General features: G+C 35.0%; 1 protein-coding gene across 2 annotated transcripts; it reads right to left on the reverse strand.

The window, feature by feature from the left end:
* Positions 1-487: 487 nt before the first annotated feature.
* Positions 488-5590, reverse strand: LOC110878239 (ribonucleoside-diphosphate reductase large subunit). Of its 2 annotated transcripts, XM_022126508.2 has the most exons (17): positions 5091-5590; positions 4441-4502; positions 4255-4342; positions 3896-4159; positions 3275-3515; positions 3111-3187; positions 2847-3017; positions 2668-2760; positions 2429-2578; positions 2268-2354; positions 2010-2174; positions 1799-1918; positions 1508-1710; positions 1287-1436; positions 1053-1200; positions 882-965; positions 488-798 (listed from the first exon to the last, which is right to left on the reverse strand). In XM_022126508.2, exons 1-17 carry the CDS (start codon positions 5316-5318, stop codon positions 688-690), a joined length of 2442 nt encoding a protein of 813 aa, XP_021982200.1. In that variant the 5' UTR covers positions 5319-5590; the 3' UTR covers positions 488-687. The 2 variants fall into 2 exon arrangements, with proteins under 2 accessions (XP_021982200.1, XP_021982199.1); XM_022126507.2 differs by having other exon boundaries at positions 2010-2354; positions 5091-5585.
* Between the last annotated feature and the right edge of the window lie 15547 nt (positions 5591-21137).

A 21137-nucleotide genomic window follows, 5' to 3' on the forward strand; every position in this document is an offset into this window, starting at 1 on the left:
ATGGTTGAATTTGCCGCATCTTGGCTGGGCATTTTCAGGCTGAAGTTGAACGGATATTTTGAATTATGCCGAGAAGTATGCAGTCATGGCAGTTTTAATCGTCTTTGTTTTCATACACATGCTGATTTGAGCCTCATTTTTCTTACATTTTTTTAAATTGTTTGTTGTGTTTTTGGTGCCAGTGTTTCTTAGTTGTGGTTATCTTTAAAATAAATGTGCCCTATGCACATTATGTCACAATTTAACGGCAATTGCTACCAAACCCGCCACAACAGAGCGGGGTTGTTTCCTAGTTTTATACAAGATTAATCATTTATCCAATACTTTGAAGCAACTTATATTAAAAAAAACAACTGTATATATAGTGTTCAGAAAAACAAAATGTGGTGGTCATCCAGATATACTGATATATTGTTGCAATTATCATTGTTTTACTAAATAATTATTATCACAAATTGCTTGTAAAAACTTGTAAGTTGAAAAAATATTTTGAATGAAACACATAACTTGAATTAAATTGTTAAAAACAAATAGGTGACAGTATATCATATAAGCATAAAGTTAAACTAAAACATGTTGACCATATATAAAACAACTCAGATACCACTGTACATAACACTTCCCAAACAACCATGAAGAAAGCACTTGGAAACTGAATCCCAATCCCCTGCCAACAGGCCAATTACTTTAACTACCACAAGCCATGCATTCCTCACGGTTCATCAACGAGCACACCATCTGTGACATTTTAGTGTTATCATCCTCATCACCGGTCGGTTTTGAATCAGCTTTTGAATCCTGCATTGCAATTATCAAAAGGGTTTCAGTCAAAGTTTCAATGTAATAAACAAAAAACAGACTCTTTTAAATGGTAAACTTGCCTTGAGAAGGGAAGTATCAACAGTGAACTTTATCGCATCAGCCGCAGCACGCGACCTCAGATAATACATACCTGTTTTAAGACCCTGTTGCCACAAACAATTACCAGTTAGATAAAACCGATTACACAATTTTACATAATACTTATTACAAGATAATTCATGTTCATATACCTTAGACCAAGCATGAAAGTGCAATGACGTAAGCTTGCCAAAGTTGGGTTGGTCCATGTGTATGTTTAGACTTTGACTTTGGTCAATGTAGCATCCACGGTCAACAGCCATGTCAACCAAAGTCCTTTGCTTGATCTCCCACACAGTTCTGATTGCATTTTGTTTCAAATAAGTACAATAAAAGAAATAAAGTGTAACTACAAAAAAAAAAGATAAATATAGAAAGAAACATACTTGTAAATATCCTTCAGATGTTGAGGAAGCTCAGAAATTTTCTGAACAGAACCACTCTCATATATGATCTGGTTCTTGAGGGTGGGTGACCAAAGACCCATCTCAGTTAAATCATACAGCAAATGCTTGTTCACCACAACAAACTCACCACTGCACACGAAAATAACTGGTTAATATTTTATATTATTTTTCATATTTTTTATGTAACAGAAATTAGCTACCTTAAAACCCGACGGCTGTAGATATTGGAAGTGTAGGGCTCAAAACACTCGTTATTTCCAAGAATTTGACTTGTTGAAGCAGTCGGCATTGGTGCTACAAGCAGTGAATTTCTTACACCGTTTTTGGCTATCATTGAACGGAGCACTTTCCAGTCCCACATATCTGAAGGCGTTACTCCCCACATGTCTGGTTGCAGAACTCCCTAAAAAACAATTTATCATTAGTCAATACTATTTTTATTTATTTAAATAAATGAAAATCAACTTAGGTCACCAAATGCAAATATTCACCTTGCTAACAGGACTTCCGTTGTACGTTTCATAGGTTCCTTCTTTCTCAGCCAACTCAGATGAAGCTTTCAGAGCATGGTAGTATATTGTCTCAAATATATCTTTGTTCAACTGTTGAGCCTGCAATTTCGACAATTTTACAAAACCACTTAAATCATGTATTCATTGAAAAAATAACACATTTTTTGTAACCATATGTGATTATTATTACCTCTGGAGAATCAAATGGCATACCAAGCAGAATGAAAGTATCTGCAAGACCCTGAACGCCAATGCCAATGGGCCTGTGCCGTAAGTTTGACCTTTTTGCAGTTTCAACTGGATAGTAGTTGACATCAATAATTTTGTTGAGATTTGTAGTAACAATCGATGTGATCTGCAAAAACAATATAAGTAAAGATTTATAATCATGCTCCACAACATAATCCCCATAGTCAGCCAAATAAAAAAGATGGGAACCAAACCAAACCTCGGCTAGTTTGTCAAAATCAAAGTATCGGTTGGAAGAACCTTTGCTACCAACGAGCTTTGATGGTTGAGCTTCAGCCGGAACTCCCTAAACACAACCTCAAACATAAGCATAAGCCAAAGATCTGAAATGAGCCAATCATAGTTAACAGTAGTTCATACCTTCTCTCTCACATATCGCGGCAATGCAATGGATGCAAGATTACAGACTGCGGTTTCTGTTGGACTTGTGTACTCAATAATCTCAGTACACAAATTTGAAGACTTTATGGTACCAAGATTCTGTTGGTTGCTTTTTCTATTACAAGTGTCCTAACAAAGGATAAAAGAAACATGTCTTTCATCTATTTATAAAAAAAAAGTAAATTATGAATACAATAATTAAAATTTAAACAAATTACCTTGAATAGCATGTAAGGGGTCCCTGTTTCTATTTGGGATGTTAGAACTTCAAACCAAAGATTCTGTGCCTGGACAACTTTCTTAGCTTTTCCCTGAGGTTTTAAGAAAAAACAAATATTAGCTGAAAACAATAGAATAATATCAAAATTTGATTAAATTGTTAAAAAACTATATATACCTGTCTTTCATATTGGGTATAAAGCTCCTCAAACTCTTTACCCCAGCAATCAGACAAACCAGGAGCCTCATTTGGGCAAAACAAAGACCAAGTTCCGTTACTTTGGACTCTTTCCATAAACAAATCAGGCACCCAAAGAGCATAAAACAGATCACGAGCACGTTGTTCTTCCTGCATATTCATTTAATTACAAAAACATGATTGTTTAAACTTGAGCATATCAAAGAAATTTGGTAGAATTTACAATATCCAAGTGTTTTCTACCTTTCCATGGTTCTTTCTCAAATCAAGAAACTCAAATATATCGGCATGCCATGGCTCCAAATAGATAGCAAATGCACCTACAAATTTTCAAATGAATTACCTCAAAACACATAATTAACTAAAGTTAGAAAATAAAAAATGTGACAATTAACAGAAGCACATACCCTTCCTTTTGCCACCTCCTTGATCAACATAACGGGCGGTATCGTTGAAGACACGCAACATTGGGATAATGCCATTGGATGTACCATTTGTCCCGCGTATGTAACTCCCTGTCGAACGAATGTTATGAACAGAAACACCAATCCCACCTGCTGATTTGCTGATAACAGCACATTCCTTCAAAGTGTCATATATGCCTTCAATGCTATCATCTTTCATGCATAACAGGAAACAACTGCTCAACTACAAATGAGAATCATCAAGGTTAGGAGTGTCAATTGTGTGAAGTTGCAGTTGAATTGTGCAGACCAAAACACCCACATATTTATTCATGTCAATAACATTAACCCGTTTTGACAATTTAGTTAAAAGTTTGACCGGAGTAATCAAGTTGTAAATGTGTTAATCAGGTTTTAAACAGGTCGTAGAAGGGCTGACAAGTTAATCTATGTGATTAAACAGGTTAAAAAGTCAACCCAAACACAAGAAACAAGACCAGTACATTATACAGATTAGATAGGACAGTCTAAAACCTAATCATTTTCATGTCGTGTCAAGGATTCCAAACCCTAATAAAAATATATATGTATAAACCAAATTTAAATGTAGAGAGTTGTTCATACCTGAGGCCTGGGTGTCCCTGCATTGAAGAGGGTGGGAGAAGCATGTGTGAACCACCTTTGTGACATCAAATGATAAGTCTTGATGACAGAATCAATGTCATCTTTGTGAATCCCAACTGCAACCCTCATCAGCATATGTTGAGGTCTTTCCACAACCTTCCCTTTGATCTTCAACAGGTATGATCTCTCAAGTGTTTTAAAGCCAAAATAATCATAATCAAAGTCCCGATCGTATATGATCTCACTGTCCAACTTAGCAGCATGCTGATAAACAATAAAAAGTTACAAATCAGTTAATATTATGATTTTATCATCTACAAAAGAACATATTGTAATTGTAAATATAATCATATGTGCACCTTCATGATGATCTCATAAACATCATCTGCAACAAGGGGAGACTTCTGCCCAGATCTCTCACTGACGTGAGAATACATATCTTTAATTCTGCATACATAAATATAAATTACATGATCAACATGAAACACACAGATCAACATATTCAACTCCTTCATTTAGATATCCACTAACACAGATTCACTTACGTTTCAGAAAACGATTTCTTGGTGTTCTTATGCAGATTTGACACCACAATCCTAGCAGCCAGCTGCATCATGACAAATTATTTACTAATAAAATTAAAAAACCACCAAATTCAAACAACAATTGAACATATAGTTTCATCTACACACCAAAACCACAGATCAACCTAGAAATGATATCAAACACCAAACAGGTAACGTATCATTAACAAGCCCTAACCCATACAGTACTCAATACCGAAATTGAGCTAAAATCAAAACCAAACAGTACCATATATGTTCACTACAGATCAAAACCACAGATCAACCTAGAGATGAGATAAATACAGATACAAAAAGAATTAGCTAAAATCAAAACCAAACAGTACCATATATGTTCAGTCTATACCATTACAGTACAGTATCATTAAAAAGCCCTAACCTACTACATGATACTATACTCATACCAAAATTGAGTTAAATTCAAACCGAATGCGTACTAGTATAGTAACATACGAGTATCCTGTACGGAATTTCTCTATCCCTAGATCTAACACAAATCGAAGCACCTAATAGTGGGGGAATTGTGCATAACAACAAGGAAACACCAAAATCAAAACCCTAAACGAGCAATTGAAATAAGGAAAAGAAGAATTAGGTATGAGAAAACAAACAGAAGCATAATCAGGATGATTAGCAGTCATGGCAGCAGCGGTTTCAGCGGCAAGTTCATCAAGCTGGCTAGTGGTTACACCTTTGTAGACACCGGCACAGACCTTCTGGGAGACAAGGACCGGATCGCAGTGTTCGATGCTGAGTCCGTAACTCAGTTTCTTCAATCGAGCAGTGATTTTATCGAAATGCACAGTTTCCTGACGCCCATCTCTCTTCACCACATACATGGTTTGTGATTTTGGGGGTAATTTGTTAGTTAATTGAGAAGGGGGTTTTGTGAAGAAGATGGCTCCTCCTGTCAGTTGGTTTATATAGCAATGGAGAGTGAGAGTGTGTGGAGGCGTTTTGAAAATTTGGAATTAGGGTTTCCCACAAAAATCAGGGTTTCCCGCCAGTTGGTTGGCGCTATGGCTAATTTGGGTTTGGGTGGGTGTGGAGTTGTTTTCTTTTGTTTTGTTTGGGACCACTTGCCCTACCTTTTCTTTATGTTGTCTTCATTAAATTTCAAATGAGATAGATGTGATATTTTTAATAAGGTGATAAGTCATCCTACAAAGTTTAGAAGTGTGTAAAAATACAATGTATCGCAAAATATGAAGGTGGTCGAAGCACTATACAGGTGAGCCTCATCGGATTCGAACAAGTCCCATAACACCGACGCCATCCTAAAGGGTAGGCAAGGCGGATTAGTTTAACTAGTAGGATAACCTGTATGAGGGTTGAGTTGTTTGAGGAGGTTGTTAATCTTGGGATTGGTTGGTGGGTTTGGATTGGTTTGGGCTTTTGACTTTTTTTTTAAATAAAATAAATAAATAGATTATGGCATGGGTTGGTGTAGCCAGTGTTTCATAGCTAATGGGTACTTTGAGGCAAATTTGACATGACGGGTGTTGCTTTGTTAGGGCTATGGTACTACCCTTGAGTGTCCTTTCCTCCCTGACACACACCGTATAATATAACACCATGCCAAGAAAAGTAATACAATGTCGACGAAAAAAGACATAATGCCAAATAAATAGACAAGATAGTCTAAAAAATCTAAATCTACAAGCTAAAAATTCAAAAGCGAAAACCTAAAATCTAAGATTGTAGAGTTCGACGAAACAGTTTCAATGTTACTAGAATGAGTTCAATCAAAATCTATTTGATACATTTTTCTGCAACTTCATAGTTTTAGAAGAAAATTACATTTTCCTTTAAATAGAGTATGTTTTATGTTCAAATAAGGCATATGCAGTTCGTTACCCTTGTTTGAGTCTTTGGTAAGCATGGCGTGCTTAAGGTGGTGAAGAGTCAAAAACCGCATAGGCTTGAGTGGAGACGGTAGTGTGTGACAAGAAAGTTTGTATGGTCTTTGTTGTATTGATATCCTAAAAGTGTGATATACTTGTATGAGTTCGTGTTTGTTATATAAATACTACGTAATAATAACTTAGGAGCTGTTTGGCAACATCTGAATGGTTAAGTGTTGAACCAGTAAGAAGTAAGAGATCTAAGAAGTAAGAGATCTGAATCATCAAGAGCCAGTATAAAGCTTAATCGTTCAGAGACAAATGTCTGACCAATTCAGATTAGAGGTCTTAGCCATTAATACTCAGTATAATGCTTAACCATTCAGAGGCAATTGTCTGAATCATTCAGACATCTGCTCGTGAAACAAACAGTCTGAACCATTAAGTGCCGAACCAGTAAAAGGTCTAAACCATTAAGAGACACATTAAGAGGTAAACAAACAACCCCTTAAATTAAAATTTGGTATGGGTCATAAAACTATAGTATAGTGTTGTAGATCTGATAAAGAAATAGAATAGTTTTGTGGTTCCATAATCATGTTGCCTATATTATAAATAAATTTATTAATATTTTTATGTTTACATGTGATTGTTTGAATACAACAACTATGTTGTAACTTTGTTTATTGAATGTAAATACAAATACAAATATTATCTGTAAATAACAAAAAACAGTCGGTCATTAAATATGAGAGGTTGAAAATTTTAAGTGTGCGGTTGGTGATAACTTCTTAGGTACGTCTTGATAAGTTCATTTTTGGCGGTCTCATTTAAAAACATAAAACTACTTTTCTTTTTCTTTTTTTTTTTTACTTTTTAGTTATTTTCTACTAGTAAACTAATAAAATTATAAGTATTTGTCTTTTAGGTCATGTGTAGTCATAAAGACTCTTTGAGATCGTTATGCGACACATGTCACACCACGTCATACAGAGATTTTATGGGGCGTTACTTTTCTTGATTTTACTTTTTAGTTATTGTCTATTAGTAGCTAATAAAATTATAAGTATTTGTTTATTAACTAATAAAATTATATTTTTAAGTATTTGTGAGTTTTATGACTTTTGATACAATTTCACTCATTGACACTTAGCAAACACTTTTACTAAATCAAGTAACAAATCTTCCGCTTTTATGTAGAAAATCAAACATGTTTTCAGATTTAGAAGATAACCAAACATTAATTTCTTACCCTTAAAAGTATTATCTCCATACTTAAGGGTGTCCAAAGTGGTCGGTAAAGGGGCGCGGCAAAGTCGGTTTGTCGAGCGGCAACACAGCCGCCAACCCCTTTACCGATCGGTGTGGTAAATAGATGGTGACTGCTTGCCGACGTGGGGAAGTAGAGAGAGAGTGGAGGAGCAGGAGAGAGAGAGGGAGTGTATGAGAGAAAGAGTGTTGTGTGGTGGGGTCCATGTCATCTCTTAACCAATCACACCATTTTTTTTTTAAGTTTACCACTTCACCAAGTGTTTAAACCATTGCCAACACTTTTCACCAAAGTTTAAACACTTTTCACTGATTGACATGACACACTCTCATTGGTTGAATTTTTAGTTTGCCACTCCAAAGTGTTTAACCACTCCTTACACCGTAAGTGTACAGTGTACTTAATTGCGTTGAAATCAATACTAACACAATGTGTTATGAGGATTTGGTTGGTGTTTAGTTGAGAAAAAAAAAGTGTTGGCACATAGACGATATTTAAGTACATTTTTTTTTACCGTTGAAGCCACCAAATGGATATAGTGGAGGGACTTTATTGGGGGCTTTCTTGATGATTATTTAACCATTTTTTTATCCATCACTTGTGGTCTAGTGGTTGGAAAGACTTGGGTTCTCCTTGGAGGCGCAAGTTCAATCCTCACTAGTATCATATTGGTGGATAAAGGCAATGAATGCTAGTTCTCCCAGACCTTAGGTCAAGAGTTCGAGCCCGAGCCACCCTGGGTTTTAGTCCACCGTGCGTTATGATAAAGAGATTCTTTTGTGGCGGCGTCAGCCCCTGCCACTAGCAGTGGGTGGTATGGTTTCGCGGGGAACGCCGTTAGCCAAACTCTGACGCCAGCGTGGACCCGGTTAAGACAACATAGTCTGGCTATAGTAGGGTTAGAGCCCTCTGTTTAGAAGGATGTGAGATCCCTTTCACAACAGGATAAAGTTTCTCACCGTTCAAAAAAAAATAATCATTTTTTTTAAATTATTTTATTATATTTTACTTACTTATTACTTAAATATGTAATGTAATTAATATCAAATAAAAGTAAAAAAAAAATATTGATAAAAAACTTAATATTAAAACATAAAATTTAAAATTCATAAACTAATTCAATAAAAGCAAAAAAACAAAAAAACATTGATTAAAAAAACTTAATATTAAAACATAAAATTCATAAACTAAAACTATAAAAATAAAATACAGTTCATATTAGGTATAGGTGTTGCCGAGTTTCATTAAATGAGAGAAAAAAAAGATTTGGAAGGAAATAATTTTTAGTTGTGTTCCAGAGTTTCATTAAAGGAGAGAAGAGAAGAGAAGAGAAAATGAGAAGTTTTTTGCCTAAATTTAATCTTTCCAATTTGGAAAGAAACGGAGAGAAGAGAAAAGAAAATGAGAGAATCATTTCTTTTCTCCCCTTCACTTAACTCGGGAACACAACGTAATAGTGGTGTGTAGTTGTGCATCTGACCTGAGCATCTCTTGGGTCGAATTTAAGGAGCTCTTCATCCATTGTGACAAATCCAATCTATCTTAATTTATTTCTCATATTTGTGAATCGATTTTGTTTATTGTTTAACAGACACGGCGCCATTGAATGGGATCCCCCCCCCCTGATTCCCCTCACGGGGTTGCCCTGCAACCACAACAAAGCCCTGGTATGATGGTATTCTCGTGTCCACACGGCCATGGTGGCAAAGCCACACCCCCTTTGGCTCTTGTAACACCCAACCTAAAATTAAGTAGAATCATATTTATTAGTTAACTTAATTTTTATATGCTTAAATATCATCTAATTTTTCACTTTCAAAAGTTTGAACTCACACCATTTTTGTAGGGCAATCACCATACCATTAGACCATAAAGTCATGAGTATTAACTACCTCAATTAACTTATGAAGAAAAATTCTAAGATTATGTGTGAACTACCAACGGGAAGGATCTGAAAACTAGTTAGAGTTTTCTATCTTGTTGATCTTGATTAGTTCGTAAGTCGCATTGTTCGTTGATGATCTCAAACCTAATCTAGAAACCTTAAGTCATAAGAGTCCACTGCAACTCTCACTTTACTAAACTTGGTTTTAGAGGCGTGTCTATAACTTCCACTCCTTATTTGGTATGATTAACCTTAGACGACACTATCCAAGGTCGTCCAATAATACAACAACTTTTAGTACCAAGTCTTCGTCAACGTCTAGTCAAACTAAAAGTAAAAGAGTTAAAAATGGATAAAAAATAAAATGAAGAGATAAATAAAAAGTTTAGTAATCAATGATAAAAAATGGGTGTTTGAGATATGTTCACCTCTTAATGCTTCGTGAACAAAAACTTACCATGGATAACAAGAGCCTGACTATCAGACGGGAAGTTGTATTCTATTAATGTATAAAGTTGTGGAGTTCTATTTAGGGGCCCTCAACACTCGACCATATTGCTTTGAATCAACAAGGAAACGCCACGCAAGGTTGTATCAAACACAACAATATTACTGAATCAGCAGGGAAACTATATATCGTTGTGGTTTAGTATTAAGTAATAAAATAGTTTGAGGGTTTTAAATTACTTGTTACTATGGTTCATTTGGTTAGGCGTCAATTCCTAAAGGTAGTTACTTTTATAAAAACAAGTCCTCTGCGCTTTGATGTTATTGTTACGCTTTGGCAAGATCTTAGCAACCCAAATTCCCATTCCAAAACCTTTAACCCCCTTTTGAGGCATCAACATGTTTTGACTCACACATAGACATAGAAAACATGAATGTCCTACGCTAGCGGCGACACAAGATTGTTGGTAGTTTTTAAGGGTCAAGTTGAAAGATTACATGCCCCGCGTTAGCGGCTACATGAATATTCCACTCACTTTCAATAAGTACTTTCTTACATAGAGTTGTTAGTCCATATTTTACTTTACTTAACTCCCCGTCAATGGGGTAGGTTTCCCCCAAACACCCACAACTTAGCCAAGAATGGCCATGAAGGTAGTTTTCATCAAACTTGAAAAGATTATGTTAATCATTAAAAGGTTAATTACACTAATGATTCTTTAGCTTTACTTGATGATTACAATGAATAGAGATAATGGGTTGAAGATAAGTGTGTTATGTGTGACAACTTGCATTTTTCATGTAATTTCCGTACAATGTGAACAATATTTTATGTTATGGTTGTGTATTTTGAAACATATGATGTGCATGAATTCATGGATTTCGTTTATAGAACTCATAAAATATTTCATGATGCATGATGCATATTATTATTGATTTCGACTCAAAACACTTTAAACAGTGCACGGTACGAAACTAACACACTTATCAGATAAACTAGTAGTACTGACAGAAGCTCACTACTCATACAGACAGCATGTTTAGGACACAGATTGAGCTCCAAAACCAAAATTATACTAGAACTCTATGTAGGAAAGTAAGGGTTTATGATACTGCTTCCGAGTGACGAGCGAACGCTATAAACTGCCCGAAACTAGCACTAAACAGTAAAATTCAGCATAATTCAGCAGAAATCAGGATTTGTCAGCTTATGTAATAATCAGAATTAACGCCAGAATGTTCAGAATAGCTTGAACAGTGTTGAAAACATTAACACAACACAATTACATATCATACCATACCATACAAAGACACTAATGTTAAGTTTTAAGCGATCCGATAGCCAAACGGACACCCGATCACAACTAGAAGCATCCAGCGAACTAGTTAGCTATATTTTTGTAACAACAAAAGTAGTTAGTGCTTAAAACACTATGTTATACATTAAAAGTCCATAACACTTAAACCTTCTAACTAAACGCCTAAATATCTAACTAATTTGGTTAACTATCATAAAAATCTAACCAATACCCCCCCCTCTCTCTATAGACGGTCAACATGGGGCCCACCCATGTCCCCATGTTGTCTCAAGATAATGAAAATGGTATGATGGTTAATTGTGAAATTCTTTGGAAAATAGATCTATGTAGATTATAAGGAGACATGGCATCTTATCACCATCACAATTCCCTAACTCAAAATTTCAAACACCAAAACCTCCTCCATCTTCCTCTAACTCTCGGCCCCCATACCCCAATCATCAACCTCATTTTCTAGTCCATTTCAAACCAATCTAAGGGTGTTCTAAGATGCATCAAGCATATCTAAGAAGGTTGCAAGCAAAAGGAGTTGAAGGAACACACTTAGGAGCTATTAACCACCACTTTCTCTTCATATTCATCTTCTTGTTCTACCCTAGCCATTGAGCTAGTAGTAAGTGCTCCTTGATCACATTTTTACATCTTGTTTTAGTGGTTAAAGTATATGTGTAACTAAAAGTCTAAAGATCACACTAAGCCAAGAAGATGAACATAAGAACAAGACTAAAAATCTCAAGAATATAAGTTGTTTATGATGTGTGATGAACTTGCTTGATGAATTATTGTGTGAATGGTGTATATCACCACATGAACACTTGTTAGATGAGGATTAAACACATGATCTAACAAGTAGCTTGATGGATCTTGAAAGATTCATGTTAAGCATACTTTATGTAAAGCATGAACTTGAAAGTAAGCATGATTTTGTGTAAAATTATGGTTCCTACAAGTTGTAGATCTTAAAAGTGAAGGATTTGAAAAATCAAAGTTTCAAGAAAACAAAGTTTACTTCAAGTTTAGCATGATTTGGTTTTTGAAAGAAAGTGAACTTGGTTAATGGGTGAAAATGAAACCCTTGAAGTGTTTAAGACATGAAAAATTCAAGAAGATGAATTTTTGCAAAAATAAGCTATAAGTTGTAAAGATGGACTTTTTATAAAAATGGTTTTTATGAAGTAAAACTCATGTGTTTAGTGTTAATGGACCATGTTAATCACTATGTTAAAAGACTACAAGATTTTATAAAAATTCAAGTTCATGACTGCATGAAGAAATGTATTTTATGGCATATGGTAAGCTGTTGATGATTGTTAATGATTTTTGAAAAAGAAAATGATATGCTTAAAGCATGGAAACCTCCATTTTTCAAAGGAAACTATGGCAAAATTTTTATAGAAATTAAACACTTAGAAAAATATGTTTTAACAAGTGTTTACAAGTAAAGTTGAATCATGGTTTTAAGGATAAAAATTTGCCATAATTTTTGGTATAAAAATTACAAGTAATTGAGGTTGATTTTCAAAAATAAAAATGATTATGTATATATTTAGGAAAATATATATTTAGAAATCATACAAATTATGTGCTATGTGTATATTATTTGTATTAGTTATACTAAAAAAATAGGAACTTGAAAAATAATATACCACACAAAATACCAAAAAATGTAATTTAAGGAATTACAAAATTTCAAGAATACAATATATATATATACATATCTTGGACAAATAATGGATTTTGGACAAACGCACGTATCGGACATAACGAACACTATATATATATATATATATATATATATATATATATATGGAGAAGATCATGCGAGAACCACCTCTTATTGCGAGAACCGCGAAAACCAATGTGAACACAACCAAAAATGCCTAAAAATAGCTAAAAATCACATAAATTTTTTTTTAACATTTTTTATATAAAAATCGCTACTTTTCAAAGCCAAAAAAAAAATTTTTTTTTAAAAAAAATTTTTGGCCACTAAAAGTAGCGATTTGAGCATAAAGAATATTAAAAAAAATTTAGATTTTTTTTTATTTTTTTCGATTTTTTGGGGGTTTAGTTTTTAGCATTTTAGCTTGGGGGGTGGGGGGGGGGTTTAGGTTTTTTTTTTTTTTTTTGGGGGGGGGGGTTAGGTTTTTTTTAGGTATTTTGGGGGTTTTAGTTTTTAGCATTTAGCTTTGGGGGGGGGTTAGGTTTTTTTTTAGGGGGGGGGGGGTTTGGGGTTTTTTTTTTGGGGGGGGGGGGGTGGGGGTTAGGTTTTTTTAGGGTTTTTTTTAAGTTTTTTTTAGCTATTTTAGGTTGTGTTCACATTGGTTCTCAAGGTTCTCACAATAAGGGTGGTTCTCGCATGAGCCCCTCCATATATATATATATATATATTATTCCGAATTGAAAATAATATAACACGGCTTGGTAAAAAAAATATTTTCTGGAAGCCGAACAAGTGACAAAAAATATACTTTTACAAATAATATATCATATTTTGTCAACTTGAAAATATATTATTTTGAGTATGAGAAAATATATATTTTTCTAACTAGATCTTAAAAATAAAGTATTTTTAAGATATATGTGAATATATACATATTTTACCAAGTCAAATTACAGATATTTTTCTATAAAATTTTCTTTATATATATATATATATATATATATATATATATATATATATATATATATATATATATATATATATATATATAGTAGGAGTTAGGTGGAAAGTCTATTTTTCCTAGAAAGTCTAGGAAGCAATGAGAATTGGACATGTGACATTGAGTTATTTCAACTAAAAGGGCAACTATGTAATTTCACATTTTAATTTTATTTTTGGAATTTATTTTTCATTAACTAACATTCCATGATTTTTGGAATTTTTGTTTTTTTTTTCGAATTCAAATCTGGAGGTCAATGTGTTTATCTGGAAAACTATCAGCAGGTCTTGGTGATGTGTTTTACCAGTCAGAGAGGTTGAAGTCAGTGTGTTTTAACACTCTGAAGTCAAAATATAATCATGTTGTGTTTTAACAGTTCTTGTTGCATTTTAACACTCTGAATGTGTTTTATGTTGTTGTCTATGTCACATTACATCACATTGTGTTTTTTGATGATTACATTACATCATAATGTGTTTTACAATAGGTTGTTTTTATACCGGAGTTTAACAAATCTGATTGTGTTTTAAGTCAGCAGATTTGCTGGAGGATTCTTGATATTGTGTTTTAACAGCAAGCAGATTTCTTGACATTGTGTTTTAACAGCAAGCAGATTTCTTGACGCTGTGTTTTAACAGCAAGCAGACTGCTGGCCATTGTGTTTTAACAGCAAGCATATTTCTTGACGTTGTGTTTTAACATCAAGAAGATTTCTTGACGCTGTGTTTTAACAGCAAGCAGATTTCTTGACGCTGTGTTTTAACAGCAAGCAGATTCCTTGACATTGTGTTTTAACAGCAAGCATATTTCGTTGACGCTGTGTTTTAACAACAAACATATTGTTGGACATTGTGTTTTAACAGCAAGCAGATTTATTGACGATGTGTTTTAACAGCAAGCAGATTGCTGGAGTATTCTTGACATTGTGTTTTAACAGCAAGCAGTTTTCTTGACGTTGTGTTTTACCATCCATGCTGGTAATCCTTCCATTTATCAAGAACGACTCAGAAACCACGGTACAAGCCTCTCTACAATCATCAATTAAAACAGCAAAAACGCAGCCAAGTTACAAGCATATTACGACCGAAAACGTATATACACTTCAAGAACTTTAATCACAACACAAGATATGAATACCTAGTGAAGAAAAGGGGTATGAACAAGCCTTGGAACCGAAATCTGAATGCTCTTGGGGTCCTGTTTTGCGTCGCCAGCAGCAAGGAGAAAGAGATCGCAGGTTTTATTAGGTTTAGGGTTGGATTGGAGAGAGAGAGAGAGAGAGATAGAGAGAAAATCAAATCAATAATGGAGAGAGAGAGAGAGGAAAAATCTCGTGAAAGTAGGGATTGCGGTTATCTAATTGATTTAAAACACGGTACATTGACAAAATTGCCCCTAGTCTTTTAAAACAATGAATTAAATAAACTAAAAAATTACAAGATTGCCATTGACTTCATCTCAACCATTAAACACACCCATTGGATGGCCCAGATCGCTTCCCAGACTTTCTAGGAAAAACACAATTTCCGCACGATCCCTACTCTAAAATATATATATTAAGAATATAAGAATATTGAATATTGGTTATGCAAAAACAATATTCCGTAAAATTAAATATATATTAAGTGTGAAATACTTAATAAATAAAAGAAAATACGTATAAATACATACCAATATACACTACCAACACTTGGTAAAATACCCATATACAAGTATTATACATAAATATGAGAACACAAAGTGACATACTTAACCTACTCATAATACAAGTATACATATACTTGGGAATACGTAAAAATGTATAATACTCAATAAACGGTATGTTGATTATGGAATCTACAAACATGCGTATATGAGAACCATACGGAACAACGAGTTAAAAATATATCATTTTTAATAAAACCCTCGAATAAATACATACAAATAATATAAGTTAAAATATAATTATTTTAACTAATATATTAAATTTGGAATTATATAATGAAAATTTTATACACATCATACACGAAAGTGTAACTCAAGGTAAACATGATTCTAAAATAAGTCCTAATAAATAATTAAGGCTAAGAGTCATTACACGACCTAAGTGTCTAATAAAACATAACACGTGTGTAGATAGTGACACGACTCGCGGATATCAACTTTGAGTGCACACGAGTACGGACGCAAACCTGTGAGTTCATGTCCCCCTTTTCCTCTTAACTGTTTTCGGATTTATAACTCTCGGGGGTGAAATACATGTTTCAGTGGTATGGTTTAGCTAGGGAATGAACTATTAGATCATGTGGATGGGTAGTATCTCTTCTAAGTGCCATTAATCTTATTTAAGACCGAGGGACAGAGGTGGTAGATCTATCGGATGTAGCGAGCCCCACTCATGGGTCCTTGTGTGGCCGCATGTAGTGCTTTTGTTGTTCCAGCCAGATGGACCGGAGGAAATTCGCTAGGTTTGAGTGCTTCCTACGCCACCACACATATTAGTGTCATTGAAAAACATTAATGATCTGTTCACAGACGCTTTACATACTTGTTATCAAAAGAATCTCTCAAATGTTTACAAGTTTATTTGGAGCTCACATTAAATGCATGATGTGACAACTTGAGTTTCCGAGATTCCACTTTCGCATTTATTGCACGTTCACTGTTTGTTTAGTTGCTTACTTACACAATTTGTTTGCTTTGTAACTGTATACGTTGTGATTTGATAAAGTGTATTGTGATTGTTGCATGGTTATGTGTTATTTTACGAATGATTTGACAAATACATGAACTTGGTGATGAAACTGTAAATTATATGTGGTGTGTGTGTTTTGTGTAAAGGATGATACTTAGGGGTGTTTAGTGGTAATAATGAAAATAAAACAAAATCCCTTAACCCTAATCATTCTCACCAATTTCAATCATACGACACTTCAAATCATTCTCTCTACAATCATTTCTCTCATCATTCTTGGCTACACAAGTTCTCTTGCATCAATCTTGATCTTCCAATCCATCTAGAATCAATCTATGGTAAACGTTTAATGGTTATTTGTTGTTAATCATTGATTATTTGATTCATGCAAACCCTAGTTCTCCAAGCAATGGTTTTGTAGTATTAATCATTCTGATTGTTTGTATAATGGTTTATGAGTAGTTGCGTAACCCTTTGCCTGTCACTATGATGTCTGATATGCTAGAATAGTTAGATTGTCTGTTTGATTACAACACTGGAAATGTCTGGGATTAGGGTTTTTGATCGTAAACGTAACTGTTCCATTGAAAACTGTAAGTTGGTTTTGGAAGTCACGCATGTTGTTAGTCCGAAGATTTGTGTCAGGGGTTTGTGAAGTCACAAAAATCCGAGTTTTATGATGTATATATGGTCCGAATTTTTATATGAGATGCATAGTCTGAGTTTTTATTAATGCTTAATGGTCCGAATTTTTCATAAGGAAAGTATGGTCTGACTTTTATGATTAACAAATGGTCCGAGTTTGTCAAAGGACATGTGGTCCGAGTTTTGTTGATTCCTTATGTCCGAATTTCATATGTAATGGATGGTCCGACTTTTGTGATGATATGTATGGTCCGACTTTTTGTGATGATGTGTAGTCCGAATTTTGTAATGATGTGTAGTCCGAAATTCTTGTGGTGATGTTTGGACCGAACTTTGTTGTTAATGTTTATAAAGATCCGAGTTTCATATGGGGATGCTTGGTCTGAGTTTTGATTGAATGATATATATAGTCTGAACTTTACAAAGTGATGTATGGTCTGAGTTTGTATGTGATACAGGGTCTGAGTTTTATGAATAATACATGATCCGAGTTTATTAGAAGATCCTTGGGTCTGAGTTTTAGTTATTGTTTAATGCTAAGTTCAAAACCATGTATGAAGAACACCTTGCATGCCACTGTATGTTACTGTGTATTACTGTATGTTACTGTATGTATGTGTAATCTGTGTTATGTCAATCTGTAAACAATTATCACACGGAACATAGTTGTTTGGACAACAAGGAATTGTAAACCTTATTTGAACGTAAACACTCACATTGAGTTTATGTGCAATGTACCTTAGGTCGTGTGTACGGACCTAACCATTAATTAACACTAGAAGCACAATAACAAACCGAGCAAACCAAGGTGAGTTCACACTCTTACCAAGGTATGGGATTCCCAGGGTTGGGAATGGGATTGAAGGAATGGAATTGTACTTACACTGTTACTAGACTATCTACCATCGTCCTCGGATGCGAAGGATACATACGTAAAACCTACGTATACTTGTACTCATCACTGTCCTCAGGTTGCGAATGACACTTACGTAAAACCTACGTAAACTTATACTCACTACTGCCTCGGGTTGTGACAGGCACTTACGTAAAACCTACGTAAACCCGCGTACCACTGTCCTCGGGTGGAGAAGGACACTTACGTAAAACCTACGTAAACCTTGTACGTACTACTGTTCTCGGGTTAAGAAGAACACTTATGGTTACAAATAGTCTAGTGTATATGCAACTATGGGAAGCCCTCACTAATAGAAAATACTATCGGCCTAGTAGAGCCACACGTTACGAAACAAACTTACTATTACGAACTTACTTACTATGAACTCGCTCAACTAGTTTTTGACTCTCTGTTACATGCCTTGCAGGTCGTTAGGTATACATGGAGCTTGCACTGGGAGGCGCGGTCGTTGTGGACAAGGATCGTGAATGCTTTGATTAAACATTTTGACATTTCATATTCATACTTATGTTAGGTTTATTTTTATGCTTCCGCTAAACATTGATATTGCACTTATGTTTTGAACACCTTTCATATTGGTTTGGTTGAAATACATTTACTTTTACTTATTACTTACTCGTTCAATATGATTGGTGGCTTGATCCTGGTCAGTCATGCTCCCAAGCGGTGATACTCCGCTGGTGGATTTTGGGGGTGTGGCCCATGAACTCACTCAACTTTTGTTGATTGTTTTCAACTTACATGTATTTCAAGAAACTACATGATCTTTGGCGCTGGGATTGTTTTCAAGATATGAATTTCAAGTTTAGATGTCATCCACTTTTAAAGGGTTTGATTTGTATATCTTATCCTATATGAGATATATGAAGCAAAGCCTTGGTGAAACTAGTCTTTTGTTAAAAGGTCCTTTTATGGAACTTATTATCTTTTGATGGACTGTAACATAAACTTAACACTGTGATGGTTGAAACTTAAACAACTTATGTTTGTAATATTTTAAACTTATGAATGGATGAACATCATTTTAGTCATATAGTTGTTTATTATAATCGAGTGCAATAAAATTGATCAAGTCACACGTATCCGCTTCCGCAAAGGTCAGGGTGTGACATTATGAAGAAGAGAAAAAATTGAGCGAGTGAAAACAGTGGCTTGAAGGCTCTATTTATAGGCTGCTGGAGGCCCAGACACAAGGCGTGCCTGGTAACCAGTGATTGTTAGTTTATTGTTGCCCAGGCATGACCCGTGGTCAACGTTTTGGACCCCACCTGATCTTCAAAATCTTCCACAATCTTTTTGTCGTTTTGTGTTTCGAGACACGGGGAGTGCCTTCAACGAACAGGGCATGTCTTAGTTTCTTTTGTCTAGACCTCAAGTGGTGGTCTTCATAAGGTGTTATTGTTTCCAGATTCGAGACACGAGGCATGCGTGTGAGACATGGGTCGTGTCTGGTTCATTCTTTAGTATTTATTCTGATTTTGTCCGGTTTTGCTTCCTTTGTTCAATTCGGGTCTTGGATAGTGGCAACATATAATAGCAAGCAAATCCTAACTAGCATCACAACTATATCTCTCGCAAGACTATTATATCAGCTTCATCGAGCCAAACGTTCAAGAATTGAGCAGTGCCATGCGACATAGTGAACATTAAAGCAGCTTTAAGCAAAACTCGTAAGCAATAGACGGCTGCAATATACGTTGCCATGCCAAGTCCAAAGCAACATCATGGCTAATGGTCTTCGATGAGCTCTCAGTCATTTTCATCGAACCAACAAACTAACATCATAAAGACCCATAAAAGATGCAAAACCTTCACAGGCCCTTAAAACGGAGAACCGAACACTGTGTAAAACTGAAACCAAAGAAAAACACAAACAAAAATCATCAAAAGGACTCATCCAAATATCTGATAACAAATGTAAACTACAACCTCAGATGAACAACAACATCAGACGTAAGATAATGAGACTCGAACTAACATAAAAAACAACACATGCACAAACACATCCGTCATGTCAACATAAAAACCCAACTTAAAAGTCCATACGGAAAGCCGACGACTAAGTCATCTTCTTTAACCATGGTGTAACGTTAAAAGAAAAATGAATCGAACACGACAGAACCAAGAATCTACCCTGAAAAAAACAAAGAGGTCGTCGATTTGAGCAAATTCAGTAGTCGTCGACGACAAAAGGAAGCCCAGATGGCGGAGCCTAGTCGGTGGTAGAGAGGGGGAGAGAGAAAGTGGATGCTTCAAAGTCAAACCACAAAACATAGTAAACCACTGTAAGGACCTAGATTGTTTGGATTACGTATCAATAGGCTAGGTGTTGTGGGTCGTATATGGCATTTGGGTCGTAGGTCCTTAGGCCATGTGTTGTGTCACACCCGCTCGTAGCGGAAGCGCAAGGTGTGATCATGAAAGGTTTTCATAGCATTCGATAGTGTAAATATTCTACATGATTAAAATAAATAATGATGCCAATTCCATATATTACTTGAAATAATAATACAAGATTAAAGTGTTTTGTTCACAACATAACCAAAGTACTTCAAGTTCACAAAATGATTTTTACACAAAATAAAGTTTTTTAAATCAAGGCTATAGCTCTTATATTCCCGCATGAGGGCAGCATATATGAGTTAAACCCTTCAAAAGGTGGCATCGTTCGTTTGCACTCTTTGTTCCTTGACTTCCAACTGTGCAATGCTTTTACTTTTTGAAAATACATGTTAAATAAAAAGTCGACAATAATGTCGGTGAGTTCACGTGTTTTGTTTTATCACAAATGAATTTTTAGAACATTTGTTACGCTTTGTATTTGAAAACCGGTATGGATAGTGTCTATGAAATTCGTGGATCAAATAATGTTTAACTAGGACATTAATGTGTGTGCCGACATAAGTTAGCAACTAAACCTTGACAATGTTTTTGTCGTCCGAATCACTAAACCTAGTGATGCGCGACTTGCCGGACAAAAAATCACTCTCGCATG

The sequence above is a fragment of the Helianthus annuus genome, chromosome 9 (genome assembly GCF_002127325.2).
Source record: "Helianthus annuus cultivar XRQ/B chromosome 9, HanXRQr2.0-SUNRISE, whole genome shotgun sequence".
NCBI classification, from domain to species: domain Eukaryota; kingdom Viridiplantae; phylum Streptophyta; class Magnoliopsida; order Asterales; family Asteraceae; genus Helianthus; species Helianthus annuus.